General features: G+C 40.4%; 1 protein-coding gene across 5 annotated transcripts in view; it reads left to right on the plus strand.

Annotated features, from left to right (window-relative positions):
• The window catches only part of LOC117366199 (cytochrome P450 2A4-like), a 54,947-nt gene that overhangs the window by 17,007 nt on the left and 19,363 nt on the right, over window positions 1-18,577 (plus strand). For 3 of the 5 annotated variants that reach the window (XM_033957409.1, XM_033957410.1, XM_033957407.1), the window contains exons 2-6: window positions 525-687; window positions 3,936-4,085; window positions 4,203-4,363; window positions 10,903-11,079; window positions 11,358-11,499. In XM_033957409.1, coding sequence (XP_033813300.1) covers window positions 525-687; window positions 3,936-4,085; window positions 4,203-4,363; window positions 10,903-11,079; window positions 11,358-11,499 — 793 coding nt within the window. Of the gene's footprint in view, window positions 1-524; window positions 688-3,935; window positions 4,086-4,202; window positions 4,364-10,902; window positions 11,080-11,357; window positions 11,500-18,577 lie in introns of those variants that run through there. The other 2 variants (XM_033957408.1, XM_033957411.1) reach the window with 2 other exon arrangements.

Below are 18,577 nucleotides of genomic sequence, written 5' to 3' on the forward strand. Positions count from 1 at the left end.
TGTTAGAGGCTTGCACAGTTAAGGCAGAGCTTACAGGAATGGGACAGTGACAAAACTCGTGGGGATGGAGTGGGGAAATTGAGTTCCTGCTGGGATGGGGACAAATTTGTCCCCGTGTCATTCTCTATTCTTAACTTCATCCTATGTCCTTCATTCCTGAGCTTCCTTTCAAATGAAAGAGACTTGACTCATGCACATTTCCGCCATGCGTGTGTTTAAATGTCTCTGTCATATCTCCCCTTCTCCTCCAAAATATACATATTGAGATCAGGGTCACATGTCCTTTTTTTTTTTTTTTAAGAAAAAAATTCTGATAGCCCTAACCTTAGGTAGATCCCTAGTTTATCAAATGGTAAAAGCAGCCCTGTTTTTCCTGTGTACTGTACATAATTTTTCATATTTATATTTGAGAAAAAAAAGACATGATAGTTTATGAGTGAGTAAAGCTGATACAAACTCAGATCACATGCTCTCAAGTGCAAAATGGTTTTTTACAAATAATTTTCTTTTGTTTTTTCTTGTAGATGAGTGAGAAGTACGGACCTGTTTTCCGGATATATTTTGGCTCTGAGATGGTAGTGATACTTAATGGGTACGAAGTTGTAAAGGAAGCTCTGATCAACCAAGCAGAGGTGTTTAATGAAAGAGGAAAAATGCCAGTGTTTGATCAGGTTTTTCAAGGATTTGGTAAATATGTCTGGATGATGTTATCTATCAATGTTTCTGTTTGCTTAAAACAGAGTACTGTAGAAGATTAAGCTGAAAACAAAGGCAATAGAATGGGATGGGCCTTTAGGGCTATGACCTAACTAATATTTTACCCAACACAGCATCAGCATTAAGAAAAAAAAGAGGCTGGGTTGGATTGGATTTGTTAAGGAGGGGGGGGGGGGTTCCACCTCCATCCTCTCATAAAAAATGTTCCATTGCCTTTGGCACATAAGGACCATTTAGCCACTCAATCTGCCAGTTGTTTTTCCTATATTGTTCTAGGGAATAATTTTCCCAGTGGTCGGCCATTTATTCTTAATAAGGTTCATCTTTCTAGTACTGGCCATCATCCTTCCTTGTTATTCTCAGCACCCACAAAGGCTTAGAAATAACAAGTTGAAAAGGACATACAATACTTCAGTGACATAGCTGTGTGTTTCCCCTTTCTTCTATTTGTAGTCTCAAGTATGTCCTTGTGGTGGACTTAGTTTAAACAGCCGTGATAAAAGTATGTCTGAATTAAGCAGTGAGGAATGTATGGGTTGGCAGGAATAGGGAATATGGAGTGTGAGAAGTGATGCTTATGTTTAATTAGACATTTTTATCCTGCCTATTAACTAGGCGGGTTTTTCATATCTTACAATATGCCAAGTGTCAAAGCGGTTTGCAATAAATTCTGAGGGACCAATTTTCAGACCACAAGAGGCAGCTCAGCTACTTCTCGTAGTTGGTAGCAAATCCAGAAAGTCAATGCTGGGGTCGTATCCAGTGACCGGCACTGAATTTATGGTCTTTTTTTTTTTAACCATATTTGACATAGCTGGCCAAGCCAATAATCTTTGGCTGACCAATAAGTCAAAGCAGTCAAAGATAGGCCTTCTATTTAGGTGGGTCTATCTGGCTGCTAAACTTAGCCGGTCAGCGAATGAATATTAGTATTAACTGGCTATGTCGCGTGATATAGCTGGTGACCAGGCTATCCAATGACTGGGAAATTCAGCAGGAGATGGCCACCTATATCTTGCTGATATTAGCGGTTAGATGACTAAATAGCACTGAATATCATGTGGTAAATTGTTGCAAAGAAAAGAAAGGAACTATTGTCATAACACATTGTATGTGAATAACAATAATTTTAAAAATATTATGTCCTAACAAAATTATTCAATTAACAATCATTAAAAATAAAAAGGTTTTAACAATTTTCTAGAGATATAATAAGAAACTTTTCTTAGCACAGTTGGAAAGTCATTCCAAAGCTATGTTCCTATAAACTCAAAAGATTTGTTCATCAAAGATTTCAAATGACCCTATGAACTTATAGAATAGCCAAGCCTCAATGACTGTTTACATCAAGAGGTAACTATTTATTGGATGACAACAGAAGGGTTGAGAGAAGGATCCTTGATAGAGCGCAACAAGCGAAACATGTCGGATTTGAGATTCCCCGATCATTAAACTTAATGATTTAAAGATAAGTAATAGATATATAAAAGTAAAGATATATAAAAAATTGTGAAATCTTGAAGACGGCACTTTGATATATAAAAGAAGGCTTATTATGCACTAAGTGATACCATAATCGGACCAGTGAAGATTGAACACGTTAAATTAACTGCTATGGAAGATTTTTGAGCTGCGAGTGGTGTTACTGAGGTCCAGGTTTAGTATGTATCAATAATAATAAGAAAATCTAAGCTATTTAGTACTTGGGACTAGTGAGTTATAAGACGTATATCCAAGTCATAAGCCTGCCCAAACCACACATCCAGCATTCCCCCTTGAGATTTAGGCAAACTGTGGATGAACAGCATTGTGGTAGACTAGCCTGGTATGGCTGACTAGTCAGCACATATACAGCCAAGACACAATTGCATATAAAGAGGATAGGAGTGCCTAAGCCACTGTTCTTCAATTCTCCAGTGCTGCCAGTGGCCTCCTCTGTACTTTTCTTTTGCCGTGGTCCACCCACCTCTGAAGCAACTTCCTGTTTCTGCTTGGGTGGACCACAGCAAAGGAACGGTGCAGAGGAGGCTGCTGGCAGCACAAGAGAATCACTCCTGCACCAGTGACCTCTTTGTAGTTTTCTTGGTGAGGGGGCTTCGGAACTGGGTGGGGAGAACATTTGGTGGGACGGGAGGTGGGGGTGGAGGGAGGAAGAAGAGAGAGAAGCTGAATGGGAGGGGCAGAGAGAAGAGGAATGGGGGCATATGGATGGAGGGGAGAGGGAGGAGATGGTGGCACATGGATGGAGGGGAAGGAAAGAGATGGGGCACATGGATGGAAGGAAGGTGAAGAGATGGAAAAATAGATTTTAGATGGAAGCAGAAAAATGGAAGAACTGAATATGAAAATCAAAGATAGATGTAGTGCAAAAGGTGAAGGAGAGGAAAGAAACAGCAAAGGCAGAAGAAGGCCATGGAAACAGAGTTAAGAGCACAGATGGAACAAGATCATCAGAAAAATAAAATTGCCAGATAAAATTAGGAAACTGTTTTTAATGTTCAATTAGTGATTGAAATATGTCAATTTTGAAAATTTACATCTGTTGTTTTTATAATTTGAACTGTTCAGAAATAAATGCATTTCTTTCTATTTCTCTTGTGGTGTACTATGTGCAGAGTCTGGCATATTAGGGTTTCGTTTAGTTTGTGGGTTTGTATTTGAAAAAGATTTTTTGCCTGCTTTTTGCATGTGTGACTGAGGCCAGGTGTTCTGGTGGGAATAGAAGTCCTGAAACTTTGGTTGGTGTTGTGGTCCCAAGTAGGAAAATATTTGTCAGCTCTCCTTCAGCTTTTTTGGACTCAAAACAGCCCCAACAGAAAAATTAATGATTACTTATGGCATAATCCCTGACAAACAGCATTCACATAATGCAAATTTCTAACCTCAGTTTATATTCAGATTGATTTATATTCGAGTATATACGGTATGTAAAGCTTCCTGCTGGTATATGGTGAAGCAATTAGGATGTGATATTTCTACTGCTATGTGTTTGATCTATCCAATTAGATTGTACAAGCTAAGGAACATATCTCAGCTGAACTACTGATACTGATAGCCCCTGATGCAGGAGTTCTGCTGAAACACAGCCCATGTCAAGTCCTTTAAAGTTCTTCTGTTACATCCATTCTTGAGACCCTCTGTATTTACTCGTTGTACACTTCCTCGAAAAAGTGGTATGAAAATCAATCAGAAGCTCTCCTTTTTGATTTTCTACCAAGGGATTAGTTTTGCTAATGAAGAGAACTGGAAGTGGATGCGCCCATTTTCTCTTATGACCCTGAAGAATTTTGGGATGGGGAAGAAAGGCATCGAGGAACGAATTCAGGAGGAATCCTATTTCTTGGTGGAGCAATTCAGGAACACCAAAGGTCTGTGTATAAGATTTTTTTTCTTTGTTGAGTACTTGCATAAGTCTAAAGAATCATCTCTACCCTCAGACCTAGTATCTGAGTTTCACTGACTCTCTTTCTATTTCATTTCCTTAGAATTACCCTTTGACCCCACCTACTTCCTCAGCCAAGCAACCTCAAATGTCATCTGTTCAATTGTCTTCGGGAACCGGTTTGAATATGATGATAGTGAATTTCACCTCTTACTCAAAATGATGAATGAGAGCATTCGTCTTATTAGCTCTTTCTGGGGACAGGTAAGGAATCAGTTCTTCCATTAATGAACACTCTGGAATATTGTAGCATTCCTTGCTATAATTTCTTGAAGATGGTGAGGGAAGACATTTTTAAAGAAACAAATGATCTGCCATTATTTTCTGATAGAACATTAAAATCTGAGCCACCTCTGTATTCCTCAATGGCTTTATACCTTTGGTTTTTCAAGTGCAACACACTAATAACTCCTGAAAAATAGGCCAATGCTAGATCGAGAATGTCTATATAAACAATATTATAGATAATGATAGAGACTATGGATCTCAATTGCCCGCGGTTATTGTGCCATTAGAACCAATCTTAGCTAGTAACCTACATGCGGCTATCATCGGTCCAAATGTCTCTTTACTTAATTTTTAATTTTATTTTATGTAGAAACTTTTACTATTATTCTATTATACTGTTGTTCTTTTTTATTCTATAGATGCATTTATCTCTATATGTACCTATAAATATTGTATAGCTCGGGTATAGTTTTCCTCAGTGGCTAACATCAGACAGAAGACTATTCAATTGTTGAGGAATCATAACTGAAAAAGCCTCAGCGTTCCAAATTGCTATAAAGAATAGTACAACAAGCAAAGTCTCTCGACTCACCTACCCACCAATAGAAATACTGGTTCAATTTATCTATCAAAATAATACCCAATCCTTGGATCACTGTACATTCGTGTATGTAAGTGGCAAGCCTAGTGATTCAGTGTTATTCTGCAAGGGCAAGTGTAACTGGTATAGCCTGTAAATGCAAGGAGTAGGTACACATAGGTAATAATAATTTATTCTTATATACCGCCAGACCACGAATGGTTCAAGGCGGTTCACAACAAATAATGCTCAACATTCAGCAGATAAACAATTCATAAGAAATACATCAATTTCATAGAAAATGTAAACAGTACATAAGAATAATAAAAGCATAAGCTTAAGTTACAAATTTATCGAATAGTTGTGTCTTTAATAATTTTCTAAAAAAGTAATAGGATGAGACTCCTGGCATGATTTTACCAATCCAGGAATTCATTTTGGCTGCCTGAAAAGCAAGGGTTCTCTCAAGAAATCTCCTAAAACAACATGATTTGACGGTTGGGTATGTAAATAAGTGAACTCCACGTGTGGTCTTATTAGAGTGGTATAAAAAAAATGAGAAACAAGGTAACCTGGGGACATAATAAAGATTGATTTAAAGCAAATGCATGTGAATTTAAATAAAACTCTAGCCTCAATAGGGAACCAATGTAGTTTTTGATAGTAAGGGGTAATATGCTCCCATTTTTTCAGATTGAAAATAAGTCGGATTTCATTGTTTTGCACCACTCTTAGTTTTTTAAAGATTTTCTTGTAAGCACCCAAATAGATTATATTACAGTAATCAAGGATACTTAGTATAGATGATTGAACTAGCTGGCAAAATGAAGTATCATCAAAATATTTCTTAATGGTTCGGAGTTTCCAGAGAACCGAGAAACATTTCCTAAGTATCAGGTCTGTGTGCAGTTCCAAGGTAAGGTGTCAATGTATAGTCATTCCCAGTATTTTTATAGACTGTTCTATAGGATAGTCAAAACCATTCAGACATATCATTGTTTCTCTGATATTGTCATTAGGACTTGCGAGAAAGAATTTTGTTTTTTCAGGATTCAATTTCAATTTGAAATCGATCATCCAACATTCAATTTGGTTCAGAATGGATGCTATAGAATTTATTTTGACTGTCAAATAATTTAGCGGGATGACTATGGTGATATCATCAAATCTTAATAACATATAACACTTCAGGTAGCTAATTCTTAAATATCAGTTCAGTAGAAATAGGAACTTCTTCCTTATTTCAGCTAGCAACCTGTTCAGTCTTAGCTGAAATAAGGAAGAAGTTCCTATTTCTACTGAACTGATATGGTGATATCATCGGCATAACTTTAAAACCTAAGTTTTAAAACTTTGTAGGGAATTTCCCAGTGGTGCTAGGTAAATGTTGAACAGGGTGGGAGATAAAGGCGAGCCTTGTGGGACCCCACATAAGTTTACCCAGCGATAAGAAAGTCTATCATCCTTAAACATTTAGTATGATCTGTTACCCAGGAAACCTCAAAACCAATTTAAGACATTTCCCGAGATACCAATAGATCCAGGCAGTCAATAAGAATATTGTGGTCTACCAAGTCAAAAGCACTACTTAAATCTAATTGCAAAATCAAAGCACTTGTATCCTGACTAAATACTGTGTGAAGATAATCTAACAGAGAAGCCATAACTGTTTCAGTATTGAAACCTGACCGAAAGCCTGACTGATTATCCTGTAGTATATTAAACATCCAAATAAGTACACAGTTCAGAATTAACCAAGCCCTCCAACAGTTTAGTAAACAGAGGAATACTAGCAATGGGTCTATAATTAGAAGCTAAGGAAGTAGATTCTTTAGAGGTTTTTTTTTTTTACAATCGGTGTAATCAGAATCTGACCTAACTCTTGAAGAAAAGTCCCATTAGACCAGTGGTTCCCAAACCTGTCCTGGGGGACCCCCAGCCAGTCAGGTTTTCAAGATATCCCTAATGAATATGCATGAGAGAGATTTGCATACCTGTTACTTCCATTATATGCAAATCTCTCTCATGCATATTCATTAGAGATATCTTGAAAACCTGACTGGCTGGGGGTCCCCCAGGACAGGTTTGGGATCCACTGCATTAGACAATAAAGAAGTAACCCAGTTGAACAGTTTGGTCTTGAAAGTGGAAGAAGCAACTTTCATGACATTTGGGGGACAAGCTATCCAACCTACAATAAGAATTGACATGGGAGGGGAATGGGCGATGCTAAAATTACACATAATCTTACAGAATGCTGTAAGTTACTTGTGCCCTTCTCGCATTTATGTGACCATCATTATGCCAAGTCTATGACTTGTGTAAATGCAGACATGTACATGTTAGATATGCTGATGCCAGGTTGCACAAGCATTCTGTATCAGAATGTGGGTGCCTTAATGCAATTAGTGTAGGCTGTTATGGCACAGCACCAGGTTGCCTAAATGGGGGTATCTACTTTTAGAATTGCTTTTTAGACTTTTTGGTTTCTTATTTTTAATTACTTGTTAATATGATTTGTTGTTTTATTTTTCTAGATAATATATAAAAATAAAACAAAAGGAATAAAGGTGATACCTTTTTATTGGTCGAACTTATTGCACTGTTTGATTAGCTTGTGAAGGTAATCCTTCTTCAGATCAGAAATAAGCAAATGTTGACAAATAGCAATATATACTCGTATAAGTGAAATATAAAAGCATTCCAATGATAGGGCTAGATTCACTAAGCAAACCGATCGTTTACCGTGACCCCTTTGAGACCCGATTGTTCCCCAACCTAATTCACTAACCTTCCTCCCGAATCCCGATTCGATCAGCACCAAGGGAGGAGCCTTAGGTGCTTCAGCCAATCAAGGACTTCCTTAGGGAGGAGTCTACGGAAGTCCCTGATTGGCCATTGTCTCACAGGAGGAGGAAGAGGTGGGCAAGGTGAAAAACAATGAGAACCGTGTGGGTGGGAAACAGAGATATATGGATAGGTGATAAGAAGGTGACAAAGCAGTAAAATTTCATGGTTTGTAATGCGATAGAAAACCAAACCAAGGGCTAGATTCACTAAGTCCATGGATTGGATCTGATCCGTGAGGGATCCGATCTGATCTGTGTCCAGGAGGCTGATTCATGAATTGCCTTGATGCAAATGAGGGTGATCGGAATCCCGCCCCCAACCCACTGAATCGGATCGCTGAATAGCAATCCTTGAGCATGTGCAGACTTTCTGTAATGGTCTGTGCATGCGCTGGCCCTCCATGCCCGGCACAGCAGGAAATTTATTATTATTTTTTTTTTGCTTTTTTTTTCTTCTCAAGCCCGTGATTTTAACCCACTTATAGCCCGCGGATTAAAACCACGGGCTTGCGTTGTGGGGAAGGGCAGGAGAGTCGGGGCAGCAGGAGATCAGGGCAGAGAGCAGGGTGGCAGAAGGCAGAGCAATCAGAAAGGACCTGAGCGACTAGTCCTCAGTAGTCGCTTATTTTTGGATCGGTCAGCCTAGTCGGTATCCCTCTTTTTTTTTAGTGAATCGCTGCCTGGCTGCATTTGAATGCCGTTCCCCCTCATTTGCATGCGTGGATCAGAGGATGATTGGGACAGAGGTTAGTGAATCGGGTCAGAGGGAAATGGGTCGCAAAGGGGTCGCTAAGTGGTCAGAAGTTGATCAGTGGGCTTAGTGAATCTAGCCCCAAGGTCTTTGTTGAGTCCTCTCTGGTGGATGTCAAAATAGTTTGTCATTTTGATTTCAAAGGTCTTACATTCCTGGATTGCCTTAAAATTTTCTTTTAGTAATCTTGCCATAAAATCATTGGTGCAGTGTTCTGATTTTCTGAAGTGTTGTTCCACAGAGGTGATATCCTGATTAGCAGTGCAAATTTTAATATATTTTTGTAAATTAATCCTAGTCTTTAGCATCTGGATTGTTTTTCCAATGTAACACCCTTCTTTACATTTTTTGCATTGAATGATGTATTCCACATTAGAAGATAAGCATGTGAAGGATTCCCTTATGCTAAATGTTTTTCCCATTTAAGTGACTGTGGGGTCCTGTGAAATGTGTTGGCACACTTTGCAGCTTGGTATATTGCAGGGGCATGTGCCATTCTCCTCCTTGTGAGTTTGTGTTGGGAGTGTGTTTTAAAACAGTTTTCATACAAGAATCAACATTTTGAACAGCAAGCAGATCATATACCTAAACATTCTCATCAATTGCCCCCTAAATGCCACTTTCAAATCTTGCATAGCCCATCCACAAGAGGTTATCCCTAAACCTCAAGGACCTGATCTAGACCAGGCTTACAGTTCTGGAACATCTCTAGCCAACTTCATCTCTTCCCCTTCCCCTCTCCCATTCATACATTACCTATCATCCATATCTTACTTAAAGATCTCAATCTGTATACTTTGGAGGAAAGGCGGAAGAGGGGAGATATGATAGAGACGTTTAAATACCTATGTAACGTGCCTGGGATAGGCACGTGGGATCTCTCGGAGAGAGAAAGATAATGATTACTGGGGATGAGCAGCCTAGATGGGCCATTTGGCCTTTAAATGCTATCATGTTACAATGTTTCTATGACATCACAATGCAGGTGTAATGAGCCTTAGCCTATAGGAAGAGGAGATGCAAATGTTAAGAGCCTTAGTCAATAGGGAGAGGAGGAGATAATGGTTACTGCGGATGGGCCTTTATCTGCCATCATGTTTCTATGTTACCCCCCACACACACACACCTACTCCACCCTCTACATTCCTACTTCATTCCCCTGGAAGTCCTGCCATAGCTGCAGTGTCATAGCGAGGGTGGGGAATTGGCTGGGATGGTGTTGCCCCTGCCTTCTTCTCCACCCCCACCATATGCACATGCCCCTTCCCTTCCCCGTACCTCTCTAACTTCACCGGTGCGAGCTGCATTGACAACTTGCTACCTGCGATGGCCTCGGCTCTCTCTCTGATATCGTGTCCTGGTTCCATGACTAATGCGGCAGGAAAGGGGCAGGGAAGGAGCAGCGGGCAGAGAGGTGCCAGTGCCCCCACCAAGACAGTGCCTGGGGCAGTCCGCCCCCTTTACTATGCTACTAAACTATATAAACTACTATGCTACTGCATAGTAGTTTATATTTTGAGGTCAGTTGTTCTTCCCATTATTGTCTTTCTTTCCTATAAACTATGTAGTTCCACTCCTCTACCTTAATGTACCAGTACGTCAGTATGTCTTATAGTTCCTGTCCCCAAGATTTTACTGTTTATTGTAGACTCATTTGTACTCAGCTTAGAAATCCGATAGGTGGAATATCGAATCTTTAATAAAACTTGAAACTTGAAGACTTACCCCCTCTTCTACGAAACTGCGCTAGCTAAATGGCCCTCGCTGCTCCCAACGCTTATAGAGTTCCTATGAGTGTCGGGAGCAGCGCAGGTCATTCATCGTGGCTCTCTGCACTAGAAACTGCTAGCACAATTTTGTAGAAGACGGGGTTAAACTTGTCTGTTTGCAGACCTCAAACAGTTGGTTGAAATGCTCTTCACATCCTGTAAATATGTTAATTTCAATCTTATCCACTTGATATAGTAACTGCAAATAATCTCTTAAGTGTGTTATGCAGACAAATTATGGGATTGTTACTGTTGACAATCCAAAACAAAGTAAGTTTTTAAAATATATCCTTGAAGTTTGTAAAATGAGTAATAAATACTCAGTCTGAACAAACATGTCAAGGCAATTTACAAAATTAGTGGTACATGTCAGCTTATGGTAGCCCTCAAAGTTTTCTCAAATTCACACTGTGGCCCTTTACATTAAAAGGGCTGGAGACCACTGCTTTGTTTGTGATCTACTTCAGAAAGACTCTATCCTTTCGGCATAGCTCAAAAGCAGTTAAGTTCTGTTGAATACTGGCTTGAACTGTACAATATCATGTTGCTTTTTTTACCCTCTACAGCTTTATGATGTGTTTTCAAGTATCATGAAATACCTTCCTGGACCTCACAATGAGATAAGTCAATATCTAAAAGGCCTTGAGGAGTATGTTGTGAAGAAAGTGAAACAAAACCAGGAAACACTGGACTCCAACAATCCTCGGGACTTCATTGACAGCTTCCTCATCAAAATGGAAGAGGTACTTGATTAAATAGGACTGAGCAACCACATGGGTCATCTCTTATTTTCTGCATGTGGAAAGAATGATGTTTTCATCTAACTGTGAATGCTCTGATCTAAACATTTCTTATTCACAGAACTTAAACAGTTTGACTATTTTATTTAGCCCCAAACAAAAGTAGCTTGTAGCCTTCTCAAGTACCTAAATGGACATGAATGCTCTTGAAGTCCAAAACTGCATTAAATGCTTGTTTCAAGCTCAGCATTATCATTTGCAATGGTTTTATTCTTTTCAAGGAGAAACAACATTCCTCTTCGCATTTTCACATGAAGAACTTGGTCGCAACAGTTCTTTCCATATTCTTTGCGGGAACAGAAACCATGAGCACCACCTTGAGATATGGATTCTTGATTCTTTTAAAATACCCGGAAATTGAAGGTACAATCATTGTTTTGCCTGATTTTGTGGGTGGATGGGTGTGTCTCTGTGACTCTCTGCTCAGTGTGTAGTGGCGACTCTGAATTATCAAGAAAGGAATGGAGTGTTATAATGCCTTTGTATCATTCCATGGTATGAATGCACCTTGAATACTGTGTGCAATTCTGGTCACTGCATCTCAAAAAAAAACCCCAAAACTGTACTGTATAGCAGAATTATAAAAGGAAAAACAAAGACCTATGTTCCACACTATGGCTGAAAAGAACGTGTGGACCAAAAAAGGGGGAAACAATGGGATCTAGATAACACAGGAAAAGTTAATTAAATATAAAAGCAATACACTATAAAAACATAAAAGCAACAATAAACTGTACACTAAAACTAATCTTAAATTCAGCAATACAATGATCAATTTGCTCGCAATAAGAATATCTGAAAGTAAAATGATTGATGTGATATAGCAACTAGAGATTGACACGGGGAAAAAATTTGTCCTTGTCACCGCCCCATTCCCTTAACCACCATCCCTGTCACTGCCTCGTCACCGCGACCACTGTCTCCGCTCCATCCCCATCCCCATAACCACTGTCCCCACCCCGTCCCTGCGTACACTGTCAATACAAACTTCAGTAATGCAATATTTAGCTTATTCTTTCCTTATAAATCAAAGTTCTGGCTGCTGAACTACAGAAAGAGATGTTCAGCTGGCAGAGCTTTGTTTATAAATTTTTATCAACACAACTAATATACTACTTTATCCTAAAGCAAAAAAAAAAAAAAAAAAGGAAATAAATCAATAGAATTTTTTTTTCAACTTTGTTGTCTGATTTCTGCTTTCCTCATTTTCTCATTCAATTCCTTCCATCCACTGTCTATCTTCTCTCTGCATCTTCCATTTGCTCTGTTACTGTGCCTCTCCCTTCATTCCCCCCCCCCCCAATTGGTCTGGCACCCATCTTCTTCCCTCCGCTCCCCCCATAGTCTGGCATCTCTGTCTTCTTCCCTTCAGCGTCTTCTCCCCACTCTGTCTTCCCCAATCCCCATTTCCCTTCAGCGTCTTCTCCTCACTCTGTCTTCCCCGTTTCCCTTCGGCGTCTTCTGCGCACTCTGCCTTCCTCATTTTTTCCCTTCAGCGTTTTCTCCCCACCATTACCCTTCCCTCTCACCACCTCACTGTCCTTCAGCACCCCTTGCATGACCCGAGAATCTCCCTCCCTCCCCCTTACCTTCGCGGCGCGTTAATAAAGTAACTTGCTCAAAGCCTGCCGAGCCTGCCTTCAGTCGCGTGTGTGTGGGCGGAAGCTTCTCTTCTGATGCAACCAGAAGTTGCATCAGAGGACAAGCTTCCGCCCACACATACGCAACTGCAGGCAGGGAAATTTTCAATATGACATCCAAATCCAGTAGTACCAAACGTCTGTCTTGGGGGGGAGGGCTGGGGGGGTGTTAAATGGCCATTTTTCAGAAATGCGTGTCCTCAGTACGTCTGTATTTTTGAATCATTAAAAAAATAAAAAGTCCTAAAGAAAAAGGCACAAAGCAAGCCATTGGGAGGTAGGAGGGGGCCAGTATTTGTAGTAGATTGGCCAAACACACATCCCAGAAGAGCAGTGGGGCACCTCAGGGGGCACTGCAGTGAATTTCATATGAAAGATCCCAGGTACACATCTCACCATAACCTCCTTATATTGTATGGTGAGCCCTTTAAAACTCAACCAAAACCTACTGGACCCAACTGTACACTAGAGAATAACATGGGGATTGATTCCCACTATTAACCATGGTAAACCATGATAAAACCCCAGTAATGTGAAAAATATTTTGGGCAATTACTGTGGGTGCGGGAGCAAAGCTCTTTACTACTCCACAGGAGCGGTAAATAGCTTTCTTCCCATGGTGAAAAAAATGCCGTTTACCACGATTCTGAGTCCTGACCCAAGCGAGCTCTCCTATTTCCACTGGTATTGGCCGTGTCCTCCTCCTCCTTCCCTTGACTCCTCCCCCTCAGAGTATAGAATCACAAGAAGAAGGCTGCCCAATTGGCCCTTATCCTCTCTCCACCTTCTCCTCCCCTCGACTCCTCTCTCCAGTGCAGCATCACAAAGAAGAGGTCCCCTGATTAGCCTTGTCCTCCCACATTCTCCTCCCAAGTGCTGGTGTCAGCAATTTAGTCATTCTATCTCATTCAAATTGACAGAGCTCTGGAATAACTTGCCACTTTCGTTAAGAAGCTTAGGCCCCTTCTTATCATTCAGGAAGGCTTTGAAGACAATTCTGTTCACTAAGCACTTTGGAAATGAACTACTCCTACCTCTCCTCCTTCAGTTCTTTCCTCATCTAGTTCTTTTGTATTTTTCCTTTTCTTAATGTTAACCGAGTCGAGCTCCAAACTGGCTGATGACCCGGTTTATAAAATTAAGTTTTAGTTTAGTTTAAGTTTTAGTTTACATTCAAAAACCCTGGCAACAAACACCAATATGTGGGTTTTGGCGTGGTGGTGGTGATTAGGAGCCAGAGGTGAGGTGAGAGGCCAGAGGTGGAGGTGAACGGAGAAGGAAGACTGTGCTTCTCATCGAGAGTTCTCACAGTAAGGCCTTTTTTTTTCTTTAAAAAAAACAAAACTCTTTTCCCTTGTCGGCAACACGGAACAGTGATCAGCTAAATGTGGCTCTTCTCCCCCGCCTGTTTAACTAATCACAGTTGCGGTGCTGGCTCAGCTGATGCCAGAAGGGGAAAAGAGATTTTTTTGGGGGGAGGCGGGTTTGTAGCTGGCTTGACAGGAGGTGGAAGAGCTGTGCTTTTAGTGAAGAAGAGCAGCCTCATTGGATTGGGAGGAGGGAGAGAAGCAGGCATGCTGAAAGAGGAGAAAAAGTGGACCCTAAGGGGCTAATAATCGAAATGGAAAGACGTCTAAAATCCCGCCTAAATTGGCACTTGGACGAGCTACAAGAAAAATTATCCAAATGCTGATAATCGGAACGGGTTTTAGACATACCTAAAAATAGCTTAGGCCTTTTCAGTGCTGCTGTACGCCCAGAGCTGAGAGGGGTATTTTAGGAGGAGTGGTGAAGGTGGAATTTGGGCGGGACATGGGCTGCAAGTATAATCGAAAGTTTAACAAGGCTGCCTGGTCAGAACTTATACGTTGTGACTTAGGTGATGTAAAACAGGTCTAAGTGCCAAAAATGTATCCAAAGTGACCAGAGAACCACTGCAGACACAAAGTACAGACCCCACACACTCACCCAGTGATCACTGATACCCCTCCCCCCAACTCCATAAAAATTGGAATAAAAATGTACATGCCTGCCTCCAGAACATTAGCACCTGGCATAGGAAAACCTAGTAAAGCAGCACAGAGGTGGTTTAAGTAGTCTGGCGCTATTGGGGGGTATACCTTTAGTAGGTTTTGGGGGGCTCACCATGACCTATAAGGGAGTTGTAGTGAGATATTTATATGGCACCCTTTTTGTGAAGTTTGCAGCAGTGCCCTGTAAAGTGCCCCACTACTATGTTGCCTTGTTTGGGTGTCCAGTCGATCACTTTGCTGGCCCCTCCCACATCCAATAGGTCTTGTTCTAGGCGATTTTGATTTGGACAAATTTGTGGATGAGAATGAGGTATAAAGCCAGAGAAGAATTCTATGAATTCATCCTACACAACTCAATCACTCCGTCTTACAATATAATAGCAGGAGACGCAAACCTACATTTAGAAAAAGAGGAAAATCCCAACACAAAAGATTTTAAAAACTTCCTATCCTCACTCAACTTCTTTCTACCTTCATCCACACAAACCCATGAAAAAGGCCACCAGTTAGATTTGGTAGCCATGTCCTCAAAAGAAATCCTAAATCCCACTATTTCCATATGAAACGGCATCTGGAACCACGACATCTGGTCCGACCACTACACCTATTACTTTAATTTAATCTGGAACCAACCAAAAGAAAAAACGCACCCAAGGATAAAAAAAGAACATCTCACAAGGGGCCACATTAACCCAGAGGAATACTGGGCCCACTATGAAGCGCGCGAGGAGATGAATGAAGAAGGCGAATTCTGGGAACAGTGGTCAAAAACAAGCACAACCATCTTAGACAAAATAGCTCCCAAACAAAACAGAACAAACCGCTCAAATAAATATAACAACTGGTTCGATTCCGAACTACAAAAAATGAAACAATCAACACGACGACTAGAAAGGATCTGGAACAAATCAGGTGAAAAATCTGACAGGAACAATTGGAGAGCAAACATAAAGGAATATAAACAACTGATAAAAGAAAAAAGGAAAAAATTCTACTCATCCAAAATATACACATCCAACACAAGTTCAAAAGGAATTAACACTCATGAATTGTTCAATCTAGTCAAAAATTTATTCGACACCACATGCCACAGTCAATCAACGCACGACATAAAACTTCCATCAACAGACGACCTAGCACAACACTTCAACTCAAAAATTGTGAACCTAAGGAACAACGGCCCAACTAACAACACAGATGAACAGCAAATAACCAACATACATGAAAACGAAACACCAGTAGACATGCATTGGAACTCCTTTCAGGACCTAGAATGGAACAGCTTCATAAAACTATATAACAAATACACCAAATCAAACTGCATCCTAGATCCCTGTCCACCCAACATAATGAAAGCAGCCCCTTTAGACTTTAAAATAACACTATGGACTCATATGTCTAACAATTTAAAAAACGGAAAATTCCTATCAAAAAATGGTCACATTATAATCACCCCAATCCCCAAAAATCGTAAACTACCCCTAACATCAGCAACCAACTATAGACCAGTAGCATCTATCCCATTTTTCGTAAAAATAATGGAAGGCTCGGTACAAACCCAACTGATGGACTACCTAGATCGGTTCTCACTGCTACATGAAACCCAGTCAGGCTTCAGACCTCTGTTCAGCACTGAGACGGTGATAGCAGCAATCTTAGAATACCTACGTAACCTATTTAGCAAAGGCCACAAAGCCTTAGTGATGCAATTCGACATGAGCTCAGCCTTCGACTTGGTGGATCACAAAAAACTACTACAATGTTTAGATTCAATCGGCATCGGAGGCGAAGTGCTGGACTGGTTCCGAGATTTCCTCACGAACCGCACCTATCAAGTCCGCTTCAACTGCAATCTCTCAAAAACATGGAGAAACCCATCAGGCGTTCCACAAGGGTCCCCACTATCCCCACTACTCTTCAACGTCTACACAGCTTCATTGGGCACACAGCTAACCCAGCGAGGCATAAAAGTATTCAGCTATGCAGACGATTTCACAATCATAATCCCATTTACGGCATCCCCCTCTGAAACCATCCCCACAGCAACTGAAGCGCTAAACACGATGGAACAATGGACCACAGATTTCAAACTGAAGCTCAATTCAGAAAAAACTAAATTCTTCATAGCCTCGCCACACGCACAGAATACGACAACATCACTACACATTAACAATCTAAACTACCCCATTCAACCAACGATGAAGATCCTAGGAGTAATACTAGACCAAGGCCTAACTATGAAAGACCACATAGACTCCTTAATCAAAAGAGGGTTCTTCACTCTCTGGAAACTTAAGTCCATTAAGGCGTACTTCCACACTTCAGCTTTCAAAATGCTAGTACAATCCCTAATACTAAACCACCTGGACTATTGCAACATCACCCATCTGACGATCCCCCAGAAGCAAATGCAAAGACTACAACTGATACAAAATGCAGCAGTCAGGATGATTTTCGGGCTGAAGAAGTCCGATCACATAACCCCTTCTTACCGACTCCTACACTGGCTGCCGATGGAGGCGCGCACAAAGTTCAAGCTAGGATGTCTCTGCTTCAAAGTATTAAATGGTCTAGCCCCAAAATACATTACAGATCTCTTCTCATTCCCAACCAACAGACACGAAAGAAAAACACACATGAAATTTGTCTCCCCACCGGCTAGAGGGTGCAAATATAAGAGACACCATCAACAACTGCTATCATATCAAGCAGCCATATGGGGTAAAGACCTAGAAAAACTAATTGCACAAACAAACAACTATGAAGAATTCAGGAAACACCTAAAAACTTACCTATTCTTGAAATACCTAGGCAACGAACCAGAACATCAACCCCCCTCGTAACATCATCACATACCTGATCTTGCAAACTTTTAACCCCAACCCCTAATCACTAACTATGAACACTCTATTCAATTTACGGAATATTTCTACTTCTGTGCAAACAGCTGGGCACTTCCTAGCCTTGCAACACACAAACTGTTGCTAACATTATTAATATTATCAGATGTATACTGCTATACTCTTTAATCCATTGTACGAGATGTATACTGCTATACTCTTTAATTCATTGTACGTAAAGTTTCCCTTTATTGTATTGAGATGTACACTGCTATACTCTTTAATTCATTGTACGTAAAGTTTCTCTTTATTGTATTTACATTTTCTTTCATTGTATTCACAGTTTCTTTTATTGTAAACCGCCTAGAAGTCGCAAGATAGCTGGTGGTATATAAAAATAAAGTTATTAAAGTTATTATTATAAAGATAGACGACTTAGCGGTCTGGCCGATGAAACGGCTGGATGATTTTCAAAGACAAAAAATATTTTGGACATATTTTTCGGGAATGGACTTTAAACACTGCTGACTTTGGGTGACTAGTGACTTAGGGCCAAAATGGACATAGCTGCTTTTTTTATATGCCCCTCCATGGGTTGTGTTGTTTTTTTTAATTAAAGAAGGCCTTTTCTTTTTTTTTTTTTACCTGTACAGAGCTTCTTTTTTCTTTAAGAACGGTCTCCTCTTTACAAAAAAAAAATAAATAAATTTCAGAACAATTAAGTACAGGTTGTGCTGGTATAGGCTGGGTGCTTCATAGTTGTAAAGAATGTTGTTCCCTTTTGTACTTTAATAAAAAGACAAATATGCAAAATCATACCTGTTTGAGGCTTGTATGGATGCTGGGGAAGGGGATGAAGCTCGTGAGGACAGAGCAGGGACAGAGATCGCAGGGACTGGGCGGTGATGAGAACAAATTCTTTCCCCAT

This window comes from Geotrypetes seraphini, chromosome 8 (genome assembly GCF_902459505.1).
Source record: "Geotrypetes seraphini chromosome 8, aGeoSer1.1, whole genome shotgun sequence".
NCBI lineage: Eukaryota > Metazoa > Chordata > Amphibia > Gymnophiona > Dermophiidae > Geotrypetes > Geotrypetes seraphini.